This window comes from Arvicola amphibius, chromosome 13 (assembly GCF_903992535.2).
Source record: "Arvicola amphibius chromosome 13, mArvAmp1.2, whole genome shotgun sequence".
NCBI classification, from domain to species: Eukaryota; Metazoa; Chordata; class Mammalia; order Rodentia; family Cricetidae; genus Arvicola; species Arvicola amphibius.
This window is the reverse complement of record NC_052059.1, coordinates 36239956-36263609: the sequence shown is the minus strand read 5'-3', so window position 1 is coordinate 36263609 and position 23654 is coordinate 36239956. Positions and strand designations below refer to the sequence as shown.

The 23654-nt window shown below is 43.0% G+C and overlaps 1 protein-coding gene and 1 pseudogene across 3 annotated transcripts in view; one reads left to right on the top strand and one right to left on the bottom strand.

Moving 5' to 3' along the window:
- Positions 1 to 9327: 9327 nt before the first annotated feature.
- Positions 9328 to 23654, top strand: part of Vwa8 (von Willebrand factor A domain containing 8) — a 319412-nt gene continuing 305085 nt past the window's right edge. For 2 of the 3 annotated variants that reach the window (XM_038310725.1, XM_038310726.1), the window contains exon 1: positions 9329 to 9598. In XM_038310725.1, the coding sequence (XP_038166653.1) occupies positions 9433 to 9598 (166 nt within the window). In that variant the 5' untranslated portion in view covers positions 9329 to 9432. Of the gene's footprint in view, positions 9599 to 23654 lie in introns of all 3 variants that reach the window. The other variant, XM_038310723.2, reaches the window with a different exon arrangement.
- LOC119800525 lies at positions 12639 to 13084 on the bottom strand (annotated as a pseudogene).

The window sequence follows — 23654 nt, the reverse complement described above, 5'->3', positions numbered from 1 at the left end:
AATGATTCGAGGTCCCTGACATAGGTGTCTACAGTGCATCTGAAAATAATTACACTGCTTCCCACCTTCATCCACAGCAATGTATACGATAATCCTCTTAGCTTGCTCTCATCTTTATTACAAAGGCATTTTATTTTTATTAAGTTCTTGCCTGGACTGCTGAGATGGCTCAGCAGGTGAAGGCGCTTGCTCTGCAGTCTTGGTAATCCCTGGACGGTGGAAGGAGAGAATCAATTTTCCAGCGTTTTCCTCTGACCTCTCTCTCACACACACACAAATAACAACAGTAAAAGTTGCCTGTCCTCTGTGTTAGACTTTTTGTTTCATCTTAGGTTGAGCAATGTGGTTTGCGCTGCTAGGCATTTTCTAAGAAGTGTACTGTCCACTGCTGTAGGGGGAGAGGCTGATGCAGTAGTCATGGAGGCCCAAACTGGGTTCTCCGGGCTCAGGGGCATCCTACAAACCCTTCCCTCAGGGATCTCAATATTTATTATTATTAATTGTTTGTTATATCCAATTTTCTCTCAAGAAAAGACTTTACTAGATGCTGGGCATGACTGAGTTCCTTAATTGTAGCTTGGAGAAGGAAGCACTGTTCCGTCTGCATGGAGACATTTCTTCGGTGATAGCAGTATCTGCAGAGTCACCGAATCAAGAGACCAAGCCCACTGACAGTCACACAGAGCCAAAACAAGATGACAGAAGCCTGGTGTAGCTCTGCCACACACTCCGAATACCTGATGGCTTGTCTTCGTTGCCAAGGCAGCACCATAGTCATCTTTTAGGCCATTCTGCTGTCTCTTTCCACACCTCTGTCTCCTGAGGGTGTCATCTCATCAGGTTTAATTTATTCTTAAAAATGTCAGTGAAAGCCGGGAGGTGGTGGCGCACGCCTTTAGTCCCAGCACTTGGGAGGCAGAGGCAGGCAGATCTCTGTGAGTTCGAGGCCAGCCTGGTCTACAAGAGCTAGTTCCAGGACAGGCTCCAAAGCCACAGAGAAACTCTGTCTCGAAAAACCAAAAAAAAAAAAAAAAAAAAAATGTCAGTGAAAAATACAGGAGATGTGTTCTTAGTCACGGTGGCTATCTGGAGGCTGCCATTCCCGGTGCTCTGCCCCAGTTTATTCCAGGGAAGCACAGCCCATTTCCTCCCATGTCTTTTCTCCCATTTATGTAACACACTCAACATGAGCGTGTAGAGTACATCCATGCCTTTCTCTCCCAGTGTCCTGCCCTGTACCCATCAGGACTGTCACACCTACCGCTCTGCCACTTGCCCTGAGATAACCCACACCTCACTTTAAGGAATCACACATGGCCTAACTTATCCCTCTTCCCTTTAAAATCAGGCCCCTCTACGCCTATCAAAATATCACACAGCACCCCGTTATTATGTATACTGACTGTATTGCACACATGATCTTAGCTAAAAAGCCAAGAAGCTGCCAAAGTTGTATGTCCTCATGTTTCAGCGAGTGAATGTAGTTTGGAAAATAAGACTAGACAAATCTCAGTTGAAGAAAGAAATAAAGTCACAGGACAGCGAGGGAATGTACTTTGAAAAATAAGAATTGACACATCTCAGTTGACTAAAGAAATAAATTCACATGACACAATGTCAAACAGTCCAAGGAGCAACTGCCTATGGTAACCAGATCTTAACACGGTAATTTTCTCTCACTAGACTTAGAAAGCAGAGCCCAGAACTGTGGACAAAGAGTCACAACCTCTCCACATTCAGAAGAGTCCTCCCAGTATCTCAACTAGGAAACACTGCATCTGACTTCTTAGTGCATCAGGAGGAGGACTGGGGATGTGAAGATAGAGAAGAAAGCAGAGCAATTTCATAGGCCTTAAGCAGTCCTCTCAGGTACAATGCCCTGACCACCCTGGGGTAGTTTGAATGTAATTGGTCCCCATAATTACATCAGGAGTGGCACTATTAGGAGGTGTGGCTTTGTTGGAGTGGGTGTGGCCTTGTTGGAGGAAGTGTATCACTCTGGGGGTGGACTTTGAGGTTTCTATGCTCAGGATACCACCCAGTGTCTCAGCCCATTTCCTGCTGCCTGCAAGATGTAGGACTTTTAGCTGCTGTTCCAGCTCCACATCTTCCTGCACACCACCATGCTCCCTGCCATCATGAGGATAATGGACGGAACCTCTGAAATTGTAAGCAAGCCACACAATTAAATGTTTTTTTTTTTTTTTTTTGTTTTTTTAATAAGAGTTGCTGTGGTTGCAGGACAGTCGTGGCACACTCCTTTAATTCCAGCACTTGGGAGGCAGGCACAGGTGGATCTCTGTGAGTTCGAGGCCAGCCTGGTCTACAAGAGCTAGTTCCAGGACAGGCTCCAAAACTACACAGTGATACCTTATCTCGAAAAACAAGAGTTGCTGTGGTCATGGTGTTTCTTCACCACAATAAAAACTCTAACTAAGACAGAAGTTGGTGCCAGGGACTGGGGTATTGTTGTGATAGGCCTGACCATGTTTTTGTTTGGAGTAATATAGATTTTGGTACTTTGGATCAGGAAAGCAGTGGAATGCTTTAAGTACTACTTAATGGGGCATACTCCTAGGAGCACGGAAGATAATGGTGCCAAGAGGAGAAGATTTTAGTATGTTGTCTAGAGATCATTCTTGTGATATTTTGGTGATGAAAGTGGCTGTGTTTTGCCCTTGTCCACAGAGTCTTCCTGAGGCTGAAGAGTTCTGGATTAATTCCATTTGCAGAGGAAATCTCCAAACAGCCTAGTATAGACTCTGTTGTATGTTTATTAGTATTAATTCTGATGGAGATTTATAATGAAAAGGAGCAAGCTGCATAGGCTAAATTACAAAATTTAAAATTTAAGGAGAAATAAAAAAAAAACCCAAAAAAGTGGAATGGAACTAAACCCTGTGTTCAAGGAGATAAACAGATTAAGAAATGGAATAAAGGGAGTGGTGACCTCAGGGCAAGATCCCACGCTGCTAAGTTTCTAACTTGTGAAACGGAACTGAAGAAAAATTTAGAGCTGTGCGTGGTGGGGCACACCTTTAATCCCCGCCTTGAGGAGGCAGAGGCTGGTGGGTCTCTGAGTTCGAGGCCAGCCTGGTTTTCTGAGCGAGTTTTGGGTAAAAGTTACTGACCGAGTGACTCCTGCTGAAGCACAGTCATACATCTTCGGGGTTTACTTCTGACACTGAACGGTCAGGGATCAGGGATGCTAGCAGACCTGCAGTGTACAAATGGCATCTCATGTCTATAGTGGAACTCTACTAGAATCATTGTGTCTAGGGTGATATCAGAATGAATGGTTGCTTTCTAGTACTTAGTCCTTGAAGAAATCATTGAGGGAAACAGTGATTGCTTTTTGTGGTGTACAGAGTTGTTTTTCTGAAGGAGCTTTGCAGCCTTTGCATGACTTTGGTCACAAGACTGTCCTGGCTGGCACACCTGGATATCTTGAATTTTTGGGTACTGCAGGCAAACAGTACACAATAAGGCCTAAAGTGGCAGGGTTGCGATGTTTTCCTTCAGAAAAACATATAGATTAGGCTTTGGTATGCAGAACTTGTTTTACCTAAAAAGCAACTTTTGCGTAACAATAAATGAGCCTTTGCATGACTGAATGTTCAAGGTTCAGTTCACAGAAACTTTCTCTTTGCTGCCAGAGCCTAACATTCATTTTAGAGTGTCTCTCTTTCTCTGACTGACCTTTGCAAAACAGAGCACCCGACACATGTCAAGACTCTTTGCACGCAACTCTTCGGTGTCCTTCCACTCATTCATGCAATAAACATACATGTGGCTATCTGAATGTATGACCTATGTTAGCCTCTCGATGGAGCCCAGGCTGCCCTTTGCCTATACCTCCTGATACTGGGATGACAGGTGTGCCACCACTTGCTCATCAGCAATAGTATTAATTAAATTGTCTTAATTATTTATAAATATAATCATAAATATTTACAATTAATTAATATCGGTATTCACTGTCAACTTGACTGGACTGTAAAGATGCTTTGGGGATTTGTAAAGTACACCTCTGGGTGTGACTCCCGTGGTTTCCCAGAGACAATGACATCACCAACACTCTGAACTGATGAATGGGTCAATCATTATTGTGAGGTGGTAAAAATTAGGATGTGGGGCCAAGTTGGAGAAAGTAGGAGTGTCCTTCAAAACTGTAACTTGTCTCACCCTTTCCTGTACCGCTCTGGAATCTGTTCTCTGCCATACTCTCCCTGCCACAATGGGCAGCTGTCTCTGAAGTCAATAACTAAAATAAATCCTCTTTATTTTTTTTTAAATGTCAGATATTCTGTCATCACATTGAGGCTGCCAATGTTTTAAAAAATGATTTATTTTTATTATACACACACACACACACACACACACACACACACACACATCTATATATATGGTGTCAGATATGGATCTCCTGAACCTGGAGTTGCAGACAGTTGTGAGATGCCATGTGGGTGCTGGAAATTGAGCCTTGGTTCTCTGGAAGAGCAAGCAGTACTTGAATGATTGGAAGCATCACCCCAGCCCCTGGCCTGGGAGTTGTGTTGGTCTGGACTCTAACTCCCAGCCTGCCAAGTGCTGACCGCTCCCCACTGACCACTCCCACAGGCTGTTTAGGCTGCACCAGAAAAAGAAACACGTGGTCTCCTGGGTTTGCATTGGCTCCTCTCCCCTCCATGCTGAGAGTGCTACATTTATTAAACACTGCATTTTAATTTGGTCTAATCTGATTTAATTGGAGTTATTTGTGTCGGCAGAATGGCTTTTCTTAAAATTAAACCAAACAGTACTCTTGACCACTGAAGGCTGCCAACATTTTGACATCAGGTATATATGTAAATTATTGAATCTCCACAATCCTAGGTTTTCCCATTTACAAAGTACAAGATAATAAAAACAGTTTTTAGCAATGTGTTGTGCTGATATCTGGCTGAACCTGTGTGGTTTCATTGATGTGGGAATGGTTGCTTTCACTTCACTTTCTGCATTAATCAGAACAATTTTCTCTTAACTCGTGTGGTGTTTCCTCTTACTGCACAGCTTCCCGTAATCTGACAAGTCATGATGCTTTGTGTTTTAACAAATAAAGCTTGCATGAAGGTCAGAGTGCAGAGCTAAGCCACTAGAGGCCAGGCAGTGGTGGCACACACACCTTTAATCTCAGGACTCAGGAGACAGAGGCAGAGGGATCTCTGTTAGTTCAAGGCCACCCTGGGCTACACAAAATTGAAAAACAGCTCACACCACTTGGGATCTTACCACTTGGGATCCTACACCTTTAATCCCAGCACTGGAGAGGTGGAGACAGGACTGATATGCCTGGGTAGAGAGAGGAATAAAAGGCGGGAGGAGGCAGGAGCTCAGAGCAGTCTGAGGACAAAATTACCCCTTTGGTCTGAGGATTTGGTAGAGGTAAAAGGTCTCTCTAATGGCTGGCTGTTCTGCCTTTCTGAGCTCTCAGCTTTCACCCCCTAGTATCTGACTCCAGGGTTTTATTATTAAGATCAGTTAGAATTCATGCTATACTGACATGTCTTGGTTTAGTGTTTTTTAAAATTATGTTTATTTGCATGTATATGTGTGTGTGTGTGTGTGTTTGTGTCCCCATGGTTGTGCTTATGTTAGGATTTACGTATGGAGGGCAAAGGAAAACTGTGGGAGCCTATTCTTTTCTTCCACCATGTGGACGCTGGGGATTGAATTTAGGTCATCATGATGGGCAGCAAGTATGTTTACCTATTGAGCCATTTCATAGGCCCTTAGTATGTTTATAAAATTCAGCTTTATTGCATAGTATACCTTTTGTGTTTTTATATAAATAACCAGAAAGAAATTCTCTAGCTGAATATACTGGAGAGACAGATTATTCAATTGATCTGTTCATGCATATCCTTGAAGAAGGATTTCAAACATTACATTCTTTGTGAAACCTCAGCGGCCTTTCCTAGTTGTGGCATTGTTTGACTGCCTTGAGCCTAAATACTGCACAGCTCATTTTGTGTAAATCTGTTGGTATGTCTGCTTTCTATACCTTATGTGAGCCTATTGTTTCACAGTACCTACCTAGCAAGGTATTGTTTATAGGACAGTTGCTTAATAAATGTTAAATGGTCAAATGTGCTAGCCTGTCTCAATCACCCCACTATCTTAATTCTAAAAGCACTTAGAATCTAAGTCTTAGATCACCCATTTTGGTAAACTGTCTTGGATTGTTCTATCCTTTCCGGTGTGTACTGAGATCTACTGAGATTAAATCATGATGCTTTGACTGTGGTGTTTAACAGAGCCTCTGTTTTTTCATTCTGGAATATAGGTGTTCTGGATATTTTTGGGTTATCTGAGAGGAGGGAATCTCCACTGAGAAAATGCTTTCATTATACCATGTGGTAGGCAGGCAATTTTCCTAATTATTGATTGACGTAGGAGGGCGCATCCCATGTGGGTGAGGCCACCTCTGGGCTGGCAGTCCTGGATTCTATCAGAAAGCAGGCTGCGGAAGCCGGGGGAAATAAAGGAATAATCATGAGCAACACTCCTCCAAGGCATCTGCATCTGCTCCTGCCTCCGGGTTCTTGCCCGGTTTGAGTTCCTGTCCTGACTTCCCTCAGTGATGGACTGTCACCTGGCAGTGTAACCTGAAATAAACTTTCCCCCCACAAGCTGCTTTTAATGTGGGGGTCACCACAGCAATATTAACTCTAACTAGAGCAGTAGGTAATAGTACCTCACTTTTGTGAAATAAGATTAATTAAAATGCTTAGCATAAGTCATAATACAGTATGTGCTCTGTATTAGTCAAGGTTCTCTAGAAGAAAGAAGAAATTGAAAAAGTATACATTTAGCAAAGGAGATTAGACTAGTTTGTATAATGGGAGCTCGGAAGTCCAACAGTGGTTTTTTTGTTTTTTTGTTTTTTGCACATTGGAGAGGTTGAGAATCTTGTAGCTGCAGATGTAGGCTGGATGCTTCAGAATTTCCATTCTGGTGTGCAGGCCTGGAGATTTCTGTTAAGCCACTTGATCTTCAGTCTATGTTGGAAGAGAAGAAGCTGGATTCTGATGGCAGTGAAGCATGACCCTCATCGGCAGGAGGTGGCAGAGGCAAGGGAGAGCACCGTCTTTTCCTTCGAACACTTGGTCTAAGTTTCCGTGGGAAGGTACCGCATACTCTGGGTGGGAGGGTCTTCTCCTTTTCGTTAATCTTTCCTTGAAATGCCCTCACAGACAGCAGAGTCCAGAGCCAATCAAGTTGACTCTAATAAAGGCCACCTATCCCACGCTCACAAAGGGGGAGAAGCGTTTTTGTAAGTTTATATGCTGCTTACATATGTGCCATTCCCCCAAGTCACATAGGAATGGGATGAAAAAGAGAAATCAAAGGAGGACAGGACTGCTCCTAGCTATGGTGGAGGTGAAGTTTGTTGTCGAGATGAGGGAGAAAACAGCCAGAAGCATCTGCAAGGGTCCAGAGTGGACATGACTGGCTGACTGAACGAGCCATGCGAAGAGAGGAGGGAGGAGAGGGAAGAGCCTGGAGCCAAGAGGCCAGGAGACCAAAAGAGAGCTGGAGTAGCCAAACTGGTTGGATTATATGGGGAAGAGCAACTGGGCAAAGGGCAGCCCAACCCCTGGGCCAGAGAGTTCAGGGTAGGTGGCTGGGTATGCCAGTCAGGAGGACACTGCACTAGGTAGGGACTGGCGGATGCTGGGAGAACCTGTAGGCCAGTGTCAGCTTCTATAATTTCAAAGTTAACAGTTTGTCCTGGGTTTGAGACCTAACTGGGGAGATTGTGAATAGTAAATAAGAATGTACTCATGGAATAATGTTTTTGACAACTTAAATATTAACTACCTTTATTTTTATTTTCTACCAACTAGGTTAGAAGTCTGTTTCCCACTCTTACTTCTGAAGTTCAAGTTTGTCAGCAAGATGCACAAAGCGTTCTATACTCAGCCCATCTTCTTTTTCACAGCCCGTTAAGTCTCAAACCCAGGGACTAATGGCTGAGGGGCCTATTTAACATATCAAATCAGACCTGGCCACCAGGTTCTCTCAGCATCCTTCAGTCCCTACCTGTTACAGGGTTATGTTTGACCTCCCCCACCACTTTCCTGCCCCCGCACCCCAACTTCAGCCCAGGGGTTGAGCTGCCTTTCCCTAGAGGCTGATCCCTGTATAAGCCAGCCATTTTGGTCACTCACTCCTTTTTGTACCTTTGCCCTCTTGGATACTGCACCTGGTTCCCCTCTCTCCCCTGTCCTTTCTCCCTCCTTCCCCACATGGCTCAGGGTAATGTCCACTTTGGACTCTCTCAGAAGTCTCTGCTTCTCACTATGCTTTCCTACTATGCTTTTTATCTACAATAAACTTTTTCCTCCACCATACCTAGGAGCGGTCATGTCCTTTTTTTATTACTCAGCCCTCCTCCCCCCATTCACAGTGTCCCCTTGGTTGCTTTCTTCTCAGACTTTATTCCAAATTTAGGTGCTTGGGTAGTAGGTGTTCAGTATGGCTGTGAGACCCTGGCAGGTCTAGAACTGCCTAGGCTATTTGCTGAGAGTAAGGCCTGCCTCCACTGTGCTTGATTTCATTGCGCACAACTTCATTTCAACGTTGTGTCCCGGTTAATTCCCTCTTGACATATTGGGGGTGTAGCATAATTAAATTAGGCTTCGTTGGCTTTATGGAAGACTGCTGCTGCTTTTGGAATGCATGGAAGAGAGTCAGCCTTTGCCTGCGTCCTACTTTTTTGTTCACTAAAGACATAAATTATGTTTATATAACTCTTGCCTTGCAGCCTGACGGTAAAGCGGTCTCTTTGGATCCTTCGGGTAGTTAAATGTTTTTCAGGCACCATTATAATGTAAAATTTCCACTCACAGTTTAGAAGATGTGGTAACACAGGAGCCACAAAGGAAGGCTAAAATAAAGACACAGGTGGAGGCTTTCAAGGCCCGTTGTATGGAAACCCTGGGAAGATGAAAACGAATTCAAATAGGTGGAATTCCATAATCTGCCGTGTATTTTCTCAATTCCGAAAAAGATCTGAAGCAGCGTTGAGGGAAAGCCCACAGTGCATCCTAACACACTGGGCTCGCAGCCAAGAAAGGAGCAGTGTAAGCGCTGAACACTGGGTGCTAAGGGCCTTTGGCAGTTCCCCAGCTCGGGATCGTACGTGGGGTAACCACGCCTGGGGTGGTGCACGGGGTCGGGGTGGCCGATCCTACCCGCTGGCACCCCTCCGCCCTCCGCCCCGGGCCGGCCCCACACCGCGGAACCTGGCGCGCCGAGGGAAGGAGTTTCCGGCGGACCCGCCTCCCAGCCGCTTCCTGTCCTGCTCGCCGCACCGCCTCCTGCAGTGTCCCGGGACGGCGCCGGGCCCCGTAGTCCCCGGAGGTACCCCGTGGTGCCAGCTGCACCATGCAGTCCCGCCTCCTCCTCCTCGGGGTCCCGGGCGGCTTCGGCGACGTGGCCTCGCGGCGCGTGCTACTGCTCCTGCGGCAGGTGGTACGGGGCAGGCCCGGTGGGGACCGGCAGCGACTGGAGGTCAGACTGATGCACGCCTCCGCCGGGGTGACAGACTCAGGTAACTGGGCCCGCCGCCTTTGCTGCTGCTGCTGCTGCCTTCGTTGCCTCCCCTCGCTGTCGTGTGCTGTGGGGCAAAGCGCTGGCGCCCCCTGGGCTCCACACTGAAACCTGAGGGGTCTGGACTAAGGTTTCTGATCAGCCTAGGAACAACTGCTTTCCTCTTTTCCCACTGGAGGTTTTGATGCAAGAATCCTAACTTAGGCTGGAGGGATACTCAGGTTTATGCAGCAGCTTTTGGGAGCCGTCAAAACCCGCACTTGACCTTGATCTTTGACTCCCAGGGGTTCGGTAGCCGGTTTTGTGACTTGAGCCAAGTAGGGCTTGAGGTGGCATAGACACGTATACATTCTTGCTGGAGAACCTGTCTCCATGGACTTGCCCAAGTTTAACAGGAGACACTGTTTCAGGAGTTCTAAAAACTGAAAGTCATAGGTTTAGTTAAAATTCTTGACGACAGGTGGAGCGAATGAGTCCCAGAAAGAAAATTAAGTGCCTCGTTGACGATTGCACAGCGAAACTGCCATTCAAAAAACTTGCCCTGCCTTGATTATAGTTTCTAGGTTATTTGTTTGTTTTCCATTCTGTTACTCACTTTTCACACATGTGACGATATACAAAAAAAATCCCCCCAAAACAAAACCAAACAAAACCAAAAATCAAAACAAAACACCCCAATAACTTAAAACAAGGAAAGATTTCTTTTGGCTCACAGTTTCGGATATTTCAGTGTATGCTTGCTGCCTCCGGGGCTATGGCCTATGTGGAGGCAGAAAATCATGGTGGTAGGTGGGCTTAGCAAGAGCGAAGCTGCTCTCCTAGGGAGGCAGAGAGGCCTCAGTGATAAGACCTGTTTTTCAAAGACAGGTTCAAGTTTGTCGAAGTAGGCCCCAACTCTTTGTTTGTATCCTTTCCAAATTATGTCACGTCATCAATTTTGAGTCCATCAATGGATTGATTCGTTGATCAGATCAGACCTCCAGTCTCCCAGGGACTGGATCCACCAGTTTGTGGCTCCATGAGATTTTACTCTATGTCCAAATGATAATGCGATCCTCTGTCCTAAAAGGCAGAGGTCAAGGGTGGAAATGTGACATAATCCGACAGGTTTTGGAGTTGGGCAGTTTTGAATGGAATCCATTTTTGCTCTCTCTAGCTTTTAGAGCCATGAGTAAGCAGATACAGCATTTCATTGAAAAGAAGTTTTATAAAAAGTGAAAGTTGTTCTTGTACTGAACACTATACTACCTGCTGGGTGTGAAAACATTACAAACACATGAATATGGACTTGAGAATTCTGTTAGAATAGGTAGTAGGGGTAGCTGTAAATGTCCTCAGCTTTTGTGTTGTATCCAATGAAGTGTAAGTGTGGTTTCACATGTGAGGCGTGGGCATACTTGGGGCAGCATTCCAACTTCTTAGACTCAATGGTTGGCTCTGGCAGGCCAGGCCATAGGAAATGCACTGCACTAACATGACTTTTCTTGCTCTAACAAAGATTGTAACACTGGAGCTATGAAAACTGTGGGTAAGCGAAGTTGAGTTACCCAGAGATCTGGGCACAAGTAAGAGCCCTTATGCCAAAATAAAAGGCAAACTCCTGGCTATTCAGTTTCCTAAGGTTAAGGCTTAAAGGCTAGAGTGGCACATTTGGGACCACAGGTCATACACAGACAAGCCTCATAACATTGAGAGCAGCAGGCTGGGATGGATTAGTGTTGATGCTGGGAAGATTCTCAGCTGTACTCTGACATGTGACCAGACCCACTGTGTCTCCTCTGCTTGTAAATTGTCTTTGCTTCCTAGCAGCATGAAAAAAGGAACCACAAAGTACATGAAAGACAGATTCGAGTCATGCACGTTTCTTCTCCTTACTGCATGCCTATTTGTCTGGTCTGTATGTTCCTTTGGTGCTTGTCAACACTCTGTACCTAGCAAGCGTTCAGTGGCTTACTAGGTTAAAGTTCATGGAGAGTGTTTTTGTAACAGGTTGCAATTGCTTTGCTGGCTTTCAAAACAGTAAGTCTACTAAGCCTGATAAGAAGGAAAAGGAGAAGGTCATTTATGTTAAAAAGTAAAAAGATGCTGGATAAGGTGGGGTACACCTTTACTCCCAGCACTCCCAAGGCTTGTGAGTTCAAGGACAGGATGGTCTACATCACTGTTCCTGCACAGCCCTACACAGAGACATCCTGTTTCAAAAAAAGTTCAAACCAAACCAAACCAACTAACCAACCAAACCAAAAAAAAAAAAAAAAAAAAAAAAAAAAAAAAAAAAAAAATCCACAAGCTCTCAGGCCTATTGCTTTTTTTTTTTTTTAATTCTTTTCTGTTTGATGGTATGGAACCTAACTTGTAAATTCTTTATTGCTTTATGCTTTAATTACTGGCAGTGATAGCTCTTGATTTTAAAGACAGAATGTCAGTCAGCAAGGAGGCTATCTGCTTCACCAAGTAGTGGACACAGATCACGGTGACACCATCACAGATGGAGCCAGCAGGTGTGTAGGTCTGGAGGTTGTGAAGTGATGAGCTCGGAAACAGCTCTATAAATCCTGCCATTCCCGCTGGCCTTTCTGACTGTTCTGTAGCTTTCGCTGCTCCTTCCTTATGATGTCTGTGTACGAAGTAGATTTGTTTATAGAAGGGCTAAAATGTTTCAGCACACAGTTTTCACTTAGAAAACTGAAAAGTGCAGACAAACTGCAAAACTGTCCTTCCATCACATTAATAATCATCAACAGTCCTTCCCTCACATTAATAATCATCAACTTTTTGGTATCGATTCTGTCAGATTGTATTTATCTAACTATACAGGTAATTATTTGTACACATATGTATTTGTACAGATTGGATTTTTTGTAATTTAATATAATATCCATGACTCAGAACATTAACGTAACGTTGCCCTATATGATCACTTACATTAGATATTAAGTTCAGATATTTACCTCAATGATTATTTTACCAGTTTCTCATTCTTGGACATATAAAGTGTCTGTTTCAAATATATACTGAACATGAGTCTTTATTGGCCACAGCTACTTGAGGGGGATGAAACGGGAGGAGTGTGTGGCACCGATGCCAGGCCGGCCCTACTTCACAGGCTTGTAGGTAATGGAGAACTCGCCCAGGTAGTGGCCAATCATCTCCGGCTTGATCTCCGCCTGGTTGAAGGTCTTGTCGTTCGTTGAACACGCCCACCATGCTCCCCACCATCTCGGGCAGGATGATCCTGTCCCATGTCCCTCAGGTGGGTCTTCACCACCTCGAACTTCTCCGTGGGCGGCGCCTCCTTCTTGGCCTTTCTCAGGTGCTGGAGCAGCAAGTGCTGCTTCCACCGCAGGCCATGGTTGAGGCGTCGCCTCTGCTGGGCGCTGTAGAGCTGCATCAGCTGCTCGTCGTGCACGTCCAGCAGCTGGTCCAGGTCCATGCGGTAGGTGAACTTGCGGAAGGTCCGCTTCTTCTTCTGCTCCACTTCGGCCATCTTGGCGGCGACTCGGAAAACTGTTTCAAATATTTTTATATCAAAACGGTGAAAATGAGCCGGGCGGTGGTGGCGCACGCCTTTAATCCCAGCACTCGGGAGGCAGAGGCAGGCGGATCTCTGAGTTCGAGGCCAGCCTGGTTTACAAGAGCTAGTTCCAGGACAGGCTCTAGAAACTACAGGGAAACCCTGTCTCGAAAAACCAAAAAAAAACCAACAACAACAACAAAAAAAAACGGTGAAAATGATATTCATGCCTATACATGTTTTCTGACTTGAAGATTGTGTCCTTGGGCCATAATAGAAATGGTTATGTGACTAAGAATGGTGGAGATGGTTTAGTCTTAGCTCTGTATCTTAAGACAGGTATTTATCTGTGCCTTGTAGAGCTCATTGTCTACTTTGACTATAACAGAGTAGTTATAGTCTATATGGAACAGAATCTTCTGGTTCCATTGTGAATTAAATAGTTTGACAGTGGGATCTAGAATAGTTGTAACCTTATAAATCATTAGGAAGATTCATAGTAGGAACACACAGACTTAAGATGGACATTGTTGATACATTCAAATTTTTGTTTTGTTTTTCGAGACAGGGTTTTTTTTTTGTATAGTAGACTTGGCTGTCCTGGAACTTGCTCTCTACACCAAGCTGGTCTTGAGCTCACAGAGATTCTCCTGTCCCTGCCTCCTGAGTGCTGGGATTAAAGGTGTACACCACCACAGCCCGGTGAAACATTTAGTTGTTATTTTTTTTACATCTGCTCTAAGGTTTGTATACTTAAAAAATGATGCGGACTGGGGATATAGCTCAGTGGTAGAGTGCTTGCCTAGCCTGGGCAAGGCCCTCAAGTCAGTCTCTAGTACTAAACAGCAAAACACAAAACTGATGTCACTAAAGCATTGGTTTTCAGCCTGTGTGATTCCCCTTACTCTGGGGACTTTGAGAATACCTGAGATGAACCCAGGAAGGGGGATGCTATTGGCATCAGTGGGCCCAGCTGCTCCTGCTACAAGCACAGATTAACATCTCAAAATAAGAAATCATCCCATCCAAAATGTCAGCCGTGTCGCCGGTGAGAACCCTAAACTGAGCCAACCTGTCCATGCAGCTGTTAAAATAAAAATTAAAAAAAAAAAGTTTAGTAGAATTAGCAACGCAAAGTGGAAGAGACTCAGAGAGATGCTGACAATGTGGGCAAGCAGCTTCCAGACTGCAGAAGTGAGGTGTGGAAACAGCTTGATCACTGCACAGCATGTGCCTTATCTGAGCCGGGTCTGATCATTGACTGGGCCTAACTAAGCTACTGTGATTGGCTCAGACTCACTGTTACAAAAGCCAAGTCGGATGGGTTTTCATTAGTGTAGGCCTCAAAGTACAAAGGTAGCCTCAGTCCAAGTTGACTTTAGCATTACAATCACATCCTGAGGAAGGCTACGGGACTGTGTGCCAAGTGTGGTGAAGGTTAGCATGCTCATCAGTGGAGTCCATGCTGTCTAGGACGTCACATGCGCATTTGAGAATGTCTGAAATATGTATATAGCAGTTTTGAGATTGGCGAAGACCTTGAAATGTCTGGACAGAATATCCAGTTTTTTCAGGGCTTATAAACAATTAAAATTATCAGTTGTAGCAACATTTTCTTTATTTAGGTTTGAGGCAGGGACTCTCCATATAGTCCTGACTGTCCTAGCCCCGCTGTGTAGACCAGGGTGGCCTTGAACTCACAGAGAACCTTCTGCCTCTGCCTTCTGAGTGCTGTGTAGCAACATTTTCAGGAAGTGTGTGAGTTCAAACACACACACACACACACACACACACATACACATGCACACTAAATGTAAGAGTTAAAAAGTAAATTTATCAAAGCTGGGCATGGTGATACGTGCTTTTGGGAGGCAGAGGCAGAGGGATAACTGAATTCAAGGTCAGCCTGGGTTACATAGCGAGTTCCAGGATAGCCAGGAATATGTAGAGTCCCCGTCTCAACAACAAACAAAAGCAAAAACAAAAAGGAAATTATTAAAGTAAAACTGACAGCTATTCATTGTAAAATTCTGTATTGATTAAACATTGAAGAAAAGAATAAAAGGTTTATGGAATTGGCTGGTCTTAATAGGCCAGAGCCACGGAGGATAGAATTGGTGAGATTCTAGAGAGAAAAATGTGACAGATCCAATTTTCCCTTTAATATTTAATGTAAAGGAAAAAGAAAAGGGTGCCTTGAAAGATCAGGAAATCTTTTGCCTTAATTTTGCTCTGAAATACACTTGTTGATGAACATTTGAAGGGGCGTGGTTGATCGGCAGTTATGATTAACCAGACTAGCTTTAATATATAATATTCAGCTTTAATAAAGGAAAGAAAAGGGAACTTACAAAAGCTAAGGTTCCAGCTAGGAGCGCAGGAAAACAAAGAGAAGGCGGCTGCACACCCGCAAGATTTTGTAAGTATATATTAGCCTAAGGGGGACACGCCTTACAAACAAGGTGATTGGCTGGGCTTCCCCTTCAAACATTTGTGAGTGGTTGTCTTATTTTTACTGGGATGTTTATTTTCAGAATGTCCTTAGGGGTACAGTGAGCTCTCTTCTTCCCTCAGGATCTCTTATCTGTAAAATGACATTGTGATGCTTGCTGGGCCTGCCTTTGCCTTACTAGAAAGACAGTGTCAATCAACAGCCATTTCGTTTTTAGGGGAAACAGTGTACACTTAAAAGCCTGTTACCTGGTTAGATTCAAATGGGTGCCCCATTTCTTTTGGCCAGATTGAATAGCTGTGGTTCAGATGCCGTCTTCAGGGCTTGTATGCTACCTGTTTTACCCTTGGTCCCTGTACTTCACAGTTCCCAGTCACTGGACCCAGTCTGGCAGGATTTCTTCGTGAGGAAATAGTGCTAGGCTTATCAGCCCCTTAGAACTGCACTCTTTTATCTTATGTTTGTTTTGAGACAAGGTCTCACTGCGTAGCCTTGCCCGGCCTGGAATTCATAGGCATCTGCCTTCTGGGCCCTGGGATTAAAGGTGTGCACCACCATGACCTACCTGTACCATTCTTGAATTTCACAGTGTTAAAGAAATAGCATCTTTTCCTGCCACCATGGACAAAATTTCCAAGCTCTCTATGGCAAGTCTTCAGGCACCTGTTCAACTTTGAAATAGTCACTGTGACCCGAGGGTGGGATATTCTGACTATTCTGTGCAGGATGTCCTCTCTAGGGGTATAGGGTGAAGGTCAGGGTTAGGGTCTCAGTTGGAGGCAGGAATTTTGATGTCAGGGAGTGGATAAAGAATCCAGTACATTTAAACACAGCAGCTGTCCCCTGGAATGAGTAACCTCCAAAGGGATTTGTATAACATTAATTATTGTGTATAAGGTACTTCATTGTCTTAAACATATTTTTCTTATATACCTCTGAGAAATTCCTTTAAATAAAAACCATTCTAAGAAATAAAATTACAACTTTCTACTTTTTTTTTTTTTTGGTTTTTCGAGACAGGGTTTCCCTGTAGTTTCTAGAGCCTGTCCTGGAACTAGCTCTTGTAGACCAGGCTGGCCTCGAACTCAGAGATCCGCCTGCCTCTGCGCCCCTCTCCCCCACAGTGCTGGGATTAAAGGCATGCGCCACCACTGCCCGGCTCTACAACTTTCTACTTTAAGTATTTTCTAAATTTAGGTTCATTTGGAAGACCTTGGCTTTTATGGATTCTTTTTAATTAAAAATTTCAAGCATATTTGTTCCATATCTGAATAAAGACATATAATAATTGACTATAGGTATCTTTGACAATTTTGTGCAATATATGGATTTGTCTTATATGTGTTTTTTATTATTTCTTATATAAGTACAATTAAATATTCAGCAACTTTATATTTGTACTTTTAAAATGCACTCATTACAATTAATCTAGTAGTTGTCACTGATTATCCTATATTTTAAGCACACTCCCCTCAATGTTTTTTTGGGTCAGGGTCTCACATAGTCTAGGCTAGCTTCAAGCTTTGTATGTTGCCAAGGATGTCCTTGTACTTTGGATCCTTCTGCCTCCCTTCTCTTTGACCTGCAAGGATTAGAAGGTATGCCATCATGCCTACAACGTAACCCCCGTCTCCCATTATTTATTTATAGGTTCTGATGTAGCCCTGGCTGGCCTGAAACTTACTGTGCAGACCAGGCTGGCCTAAAACTCACTGTGTAGACCAGGCTAGCCTCAAACTCCCTGAGAACTGACGCCTCTGACTACTGGGATTAAAAGTGTGGCTCACCACACCTGGCTGTCTTTTTAATTATTTGGGAAATGATCCTGCAGTGCTGCCTTGAGCAGCCTTGGGTTTGTGGTCTCCTCTAGGATTACACATGTGTGTGATGGCATCCTACTTTGAAATTCTTAAATTCTTAAGAATTCTTAAATTCTTAAATTAGGTTTAATGAAAAGGATTGACCTCAGGAAAAGCCTGCCTTGGTTTCTTCTGCATAAATTATATTTGTTGACAGAGATTTCTGTCCTACCCGGACCTGCAGCCGTTCAGTCCCAAAGAAACACACAGAGGCCTCCATTAATTATAAATTGGTTGGCCTGTTAGCTCAGGCTTTTTTGTTTTTTTAATATTTATTTATTTATTTATTTATTTATTTATTTATTTATTTATTTATTATGTACACAATAGTCTGTCTGTGTGTATGCCTGTAGGCCAGAAGAGGGCACCAGACCCCATTACAGATGGTTGTGAGCCACCATGTGGTTGCCGGGAATTGAACTCAGGACCTTTGGAAGAGCAGCCAGTGCTCTTAACCTCTGAGCCATCTCTCCAGTCCCTAGCTCAGGCTTTCTTATTAAGTGATTCTTACATATTACATTAACCCATAATTCTTGTCTGTGTTAGCCACATGGCTTGGTAGCTTTATCAGTGAGGCATTCTCATCTTGCTTCCTCTATGCCTGGCTGACAATTGCCGACTGAGCCTTTCTTCTTCCCAGAATTATCCTGTACTGGTCGCCCCACCTGTAATTCCTGCCTGGTTATTGGCCAATCAGCATTTATTAAAACAATGTAAGTGACAATTTTTACAGGGTACAAGTCCATTGTTCCACAAAATTACCCACTGATTTACATTTTCCTTTAAGCCACCTCATTTAAATAAACCTGTTATAAATGGCTTGATTTAGGAGTATGCCCATAAATAGCATGTGTTCAAAAGATGCAGAAAAATTACTATCCTGGGCTTAAAAACAATATCCTAGAAGAAGACAGTTGTTAATTTAAAACCAATCGTTTGTCCTCTTGCCAAACATTTGTTGAATATCTAGAGTTTGAGATACTGTGTTTGGCACAGGATATAGTGATGATTAAAACAGCCCCCCTCAAACAAGAAAAACCCTCTTGAAAACTAAACAGTGGTCCTCAAGTCTTCACACATTTTTTTTATCTGCTAAAAGGATTTGCAAATATATGTGCTTTGTGTATTGTTAGGTTGTTACCTAGAAGTTTTCCTGATTGGTGTAAATGGTAGCAAAGGCTATTGTTTCACAGAGAAACCCTGTAAACACTGAGAATTTTGTTTTGTTTTGTTTTTTGAGACAGGGTTTCTCTGTGAAACAATCCTGACTGTCCTGGAATTCACTCTTAGACCAGGCTGATCTTGAACTCACAGAGATTTGCCTGCCTCTGCTTCCCAAGTGCTGGGATTATTGAAGGCATGCACCACCACTGCTGGCAAACACTGATATTTAAGATGAATTTTGCTGGGGGCCGGAGAGATGGCTCAGAGGTTAAGAGCATTGCCTGCTCTTCCAAAGGTCCTGAGTTCAATTCCCAGCAACCACATGGTGGCTCACAACCATCTGTAATGAGGTCTGGTGCCCTCTTCTGGCCTGCAGACATAAATACACACAGACTATTGTATACATAATAAATAAATATTTCTTAAAAAAGATGAATTTTGTTTGTTTCGAACAGGTCTCTTTCTTAGTGGAAGTAGACTACCCCAGTAGTTTGTTTGCCCCATCTGCGTCTGGAAAGACTAGGAGCTCTTGGCCAGCAGATATTCCTTAGTACTGCCTCTCCTTGAGCTTGAATTTCAGTTTTACTTATTTCTATATGTAATGATTTTACCTGAATATGCTTTTTCCTCCTAGAAGTTTTATTTTCATATTACTTTTCTGTAACAAGAAAATCTGAATGTTTCATTAAACCTTTCTGTTGTTATAGTACATAATTTTTTCAACATGACATCAGTGTTACAGAATTTGATAACTCTTTGGAAAGATAACTTTTAATGACAAGCTATTCTCTCAGTCAAATATTGCCTAATATTAATTAACATGTTAATATGACTATTAGTTCTCAATTGAATGTTAATTATTTGTAGAATGTAAACAATTCTGATGTAGTGGTGTCATTCAGGTCTTCCCAGACTTTCTACATTTATGTCAACATTTATGTCATTATCTGTTGATCTGTACTAATTGGCAGCTTGCTTAGGATCTTATTCAATTTTGTTGGTGATAGACATAGAGCCGGTTCAATTTTATCAACTTGACACAAACTGGAGTCATTGGGGAAGAAGCAACGTCCTGACTTGTAGAAAATACAAGCTGAAGTTATTTATGTATTCATTTTTTGAAGGGTCATTAAAATCACTTCACTAAAATTTATCAAATAACATTATTAGTTCTATTCTTGATGGCTCCCTTTTTATTTAGTATATTTTACCAGTATTTGGGGGCAAACAAAAACTATTAATTTCAATATACGTTTGCTAATACAATTTTTTAAATATTGAGAATATACTTTAGTTTATGACATGTTTAAATACATTGTGTCAAACTCTTTAAAGTTTTCACTGTTAACAAAGGTATCTGTACTGTCAAACCAAGCATTCAAGTTTGTCTTTCTGACAGGAAAAAGTGTCACCTTTTAGTTAAATTGAGTATAATATAGTTTAATGAATGAAAATTTCAAAAATTGTTGAGAAGTTTGGGATATCTGTGAACTGGTTTTTTTTTAAACCAGTAAAGCAAAAAATAAGAAAATTTTGTGGTTATGTTTGTTACCATTGTCTTTATATATGCCATGCATTCATTACATTGATAACATATTTCATAATAAATGATTTTGTAGCTTTGATCTTTTTTAAATTGATAAAAAGAATATAGTATTAAGGTTAGAGTTTCATGAATCAAGGGCTATGGTACAGAAATAATGTTCTTCTATTAAATGTGTATTAAGCTGTATTGATTGGACTTGGGGAATAATTAAATAAAAATCACATATAAGAATTGGAAATGAATTTGTTAAAGCTACATGCTCATACTTTTGATGTATTTAATGAAGCAGAAATCGATGCAGAGACTGGTGTTCAACATTGTCATAATAAAGGCACGGAAATAGTTTTATATGATGGGGAGTGACTAATGGGTTTGCATACTTCATGATGTTATTCAAGAATAAGTTTTTGTTTATCTAGTTGAAAGGTATACATTTGTTCTGAAACATGTAAGTTCTCTCTGATATTCAGCCAGACTGTTGTGAAGAGTTTTGTAGTACTCTACTAGGAATTAATGATTACATTAAATGGATAAGCATCAATATCAATTGTATTGTTGTATTGTTCAGCAGTGCCCTTAAAATGTATCATTTCTTTTTTGTGTGTGACCATGTGCACAGTATAGGGGAATGTGGTACAGTAGTGGTATTGGGATATCCTGACTTATCAGGATATACTTAGAGCCTCAATAGGACGGCTCTGGAGGGGTAGAGCCACAGTAGGACAGCCCTGGAGTGGTAGAGTCACAATGGCACAGCTCAGGAGGCTGGAGCTGCAGTGGGACAGCTCAGCCCTGGAGGAAAAGTGTCCTGACTATCGGGAAGCTGGGGTGCTGTGGGGATGGTCTCCCCGTAGGATATAGAGATCCTGCTCTCTGGAGAGCCGCTACAGCTAGGTTCTGCTCTGTTTCCTTATGGGAGCGTCCTAGTAGAGCTATCTGCTTCTTCTCTGGCCCAAGATGTTTCTTTTACTAACACTCTGCTAGGTGAAGACCCTGGCAAAAATGTGGCGATCTCCTCGGGCTCAGTCGAAAAGTTGTTACTTTTCCTCCACTGGCCTTGCTCAGTCCCTTAAGGAGCGTCCTAGCAAGGTTCTTCTGTTCTGCTTCACCTTGCTGAGATGCTCCCTAGGGGGCCTCAGCAAGGTTTTTCAGCTCAGTCCCCTCAGGGATGTCCCAGCCAGGTTCTTCTGCTCTGCATCTGTCACCCAAGACTCTTTTGAGAAAGACATTAATTTGGGAAGGAGTCCAGGAGAGTGGCTGCCTCTGCCACTTAAACGCAGCTCTTAACTAAATGGGTGGAGAGGCTTATATGGGGCTTCTTAGGGGCGCGGTTTTTCCCAGGGAGACTGGATTGGTTAAGTTTTCCCTGCTCTGGGACTGGTCAGTTTAGCTGGTCAGGGGCAGAGATGGCTCCGACCTCATGGCCAAACTGTGTTTCTTTCACTGGTCCTTTTTAGCGTTTTGGCTCTAATCTTAGGACCAGGGCATATTTCTTTCACTGGCTCTGATTCTAGCAACAAACTGTGTTTCTTTGACACTAGTTTCAGAGCCAGGGCACATGTCTTTAGTCCTGGGTTCAGGGATAAAGATGTTTCTCTCTCTGGCCCAGGTCTCAAATACAGGGTGTGTTTCTTTCTCTGACTCTGTGATTGGTCAGTTTCCTGCTCCAGTTGTCCCTTTTACCCTACACACGGAGGTCAGGCCAGTTTTCAGGAGCTGGTTTTTTCCTTCCTCCATGTGGGTTCAGGGCTTTACTCAGATCTTCAGGCTTGGAGGCAAGCTCCCCTCCCACCCCTATGCCATCTTGCTGGCCATCAACAGTGAATTTTTTAAAAAGCGGTAGCATATTTTCAAGATAAGAATTGAGACAAGCTGAGGGTTATTTTATCTCAAGTGTGTTCAAAAGCTGTGTTTGAAGTTTTCTATTCTTTGCTGTCTGACATTTCCATCTTGGCTTATTGATAAGACTCATGTTCCTACTCTATAATATGCTTTATTTGACACAAGTCGGCACTGACCAAAATAGCTCTGAAGCAAGTCTTTGCTTTTAGTACAAACATTAATATCTCAAGACAATTTTATTTATGTTGACTTGAATAGTGTTATAGTGTTTAAAGGATGCTGGTTTTGACCATACACATATATGTTCCTTTAGTTGGTGCCCTGACACAGTGTACTGTAGTAAAATAAGTCAGGGAAGGGGCTATTCTGAACACTTGGAAGTGGAAGACTGGAAATGGATTCTGAAAGACTGCTGTGCTCCAAGCCCTTGGAAAGGGCTTGTATCACCCCAAGACTTTCTCAAATAAGAAAAACAATAAGTACTTATTATTAACTTTTAATAATAATGAATTAAAATTAATGAATGAATTATAACTTACATGTATGGATGTTTTGCCTATATATATGCATGTGTACCACTTGTGTGCCTAGTGCCCGTGAAGGTCAGAAGTGGGCATTAAATACCCCAGAACTGGAGTTTCAGACAATTGTGGGCTGCCGAATGGGTGCCGGGAATGGAACCTGTGTCCTCTGGAAGAGCAGCAAGTGCTGGGACATCTCTCTAGCCTTCCCCGTCAGTAATGATAATACAACATGAGAAATGCTTGCAGAAAACAATGTCATAATATGTTCTTGAGGGGAGAGGAGATTGTGTCAGAAAAAAAGATTCAGTGGAGGAGGCGAAGCCAGGAGCAGTTTCCTGAATGGAGAGTGTGCATTAGAGGTGTAAAAAGCAGTAGGCTGAAGGCACAGGTCAGACACTGAGCCAGAATGCGAGGAAGAGCTGCCTGGAGATGGGCACACAGGGTGAAGTAAAGGTGTCTGTGGACAGCGGGTAAGTGTGCTGTAGTCCACTGGCAGCTGTGCCACTTGGGGAGTGATGAGCCAAACAGACATTTAGGAGTTGTGTTAAGGGCAGAACAATTGGTGTTTTCTGAGGCCCACCACTCAGCTCCCAAATAAATCATACACAGGGAGGCTTATTATTTTTTTAATGAATGCCTGGTCTTACCTTGGCTTGTTTCTTGCTGGCTTTTCTTAAATTATCCCGACTACCTTTGCCTCTGGACTTTTATGTTTCTTACTTCTGTGTATCTTACTTTCCTTCTTACTCCGTGACTCCCTGGGGGGGACTGGTCCCTCATGTCCTCTTTTCCTTGTTCTCTTGCTCCTTGCTCTTTTATCTTCTCAGATGTCTCCTATTTATACTCTTTGCCTGCTAGCCTTGCCTATCCTCGCTCCTGCCTCACTACCTGCCATTCATCTCTTTATTGGGACCATCAGGTGTTTTAGACAGGCGCAGCAACACAGCTTCACAGAGTTAAACAGACACACCTGAAAATAATATTCCCCAACATTTCCCCCTTTTTTCTTTCTGAAAAAAAAAATGAAAAATTTTAACTTGAACATACTAAGACTGTACACAATAAGAACAATTATCAAGTAAAGATTACATTCACAATGTACTGAATTCCATATAATGTGTGTCTGGTAAATTTAAAGAAAACACTCCATAATCTA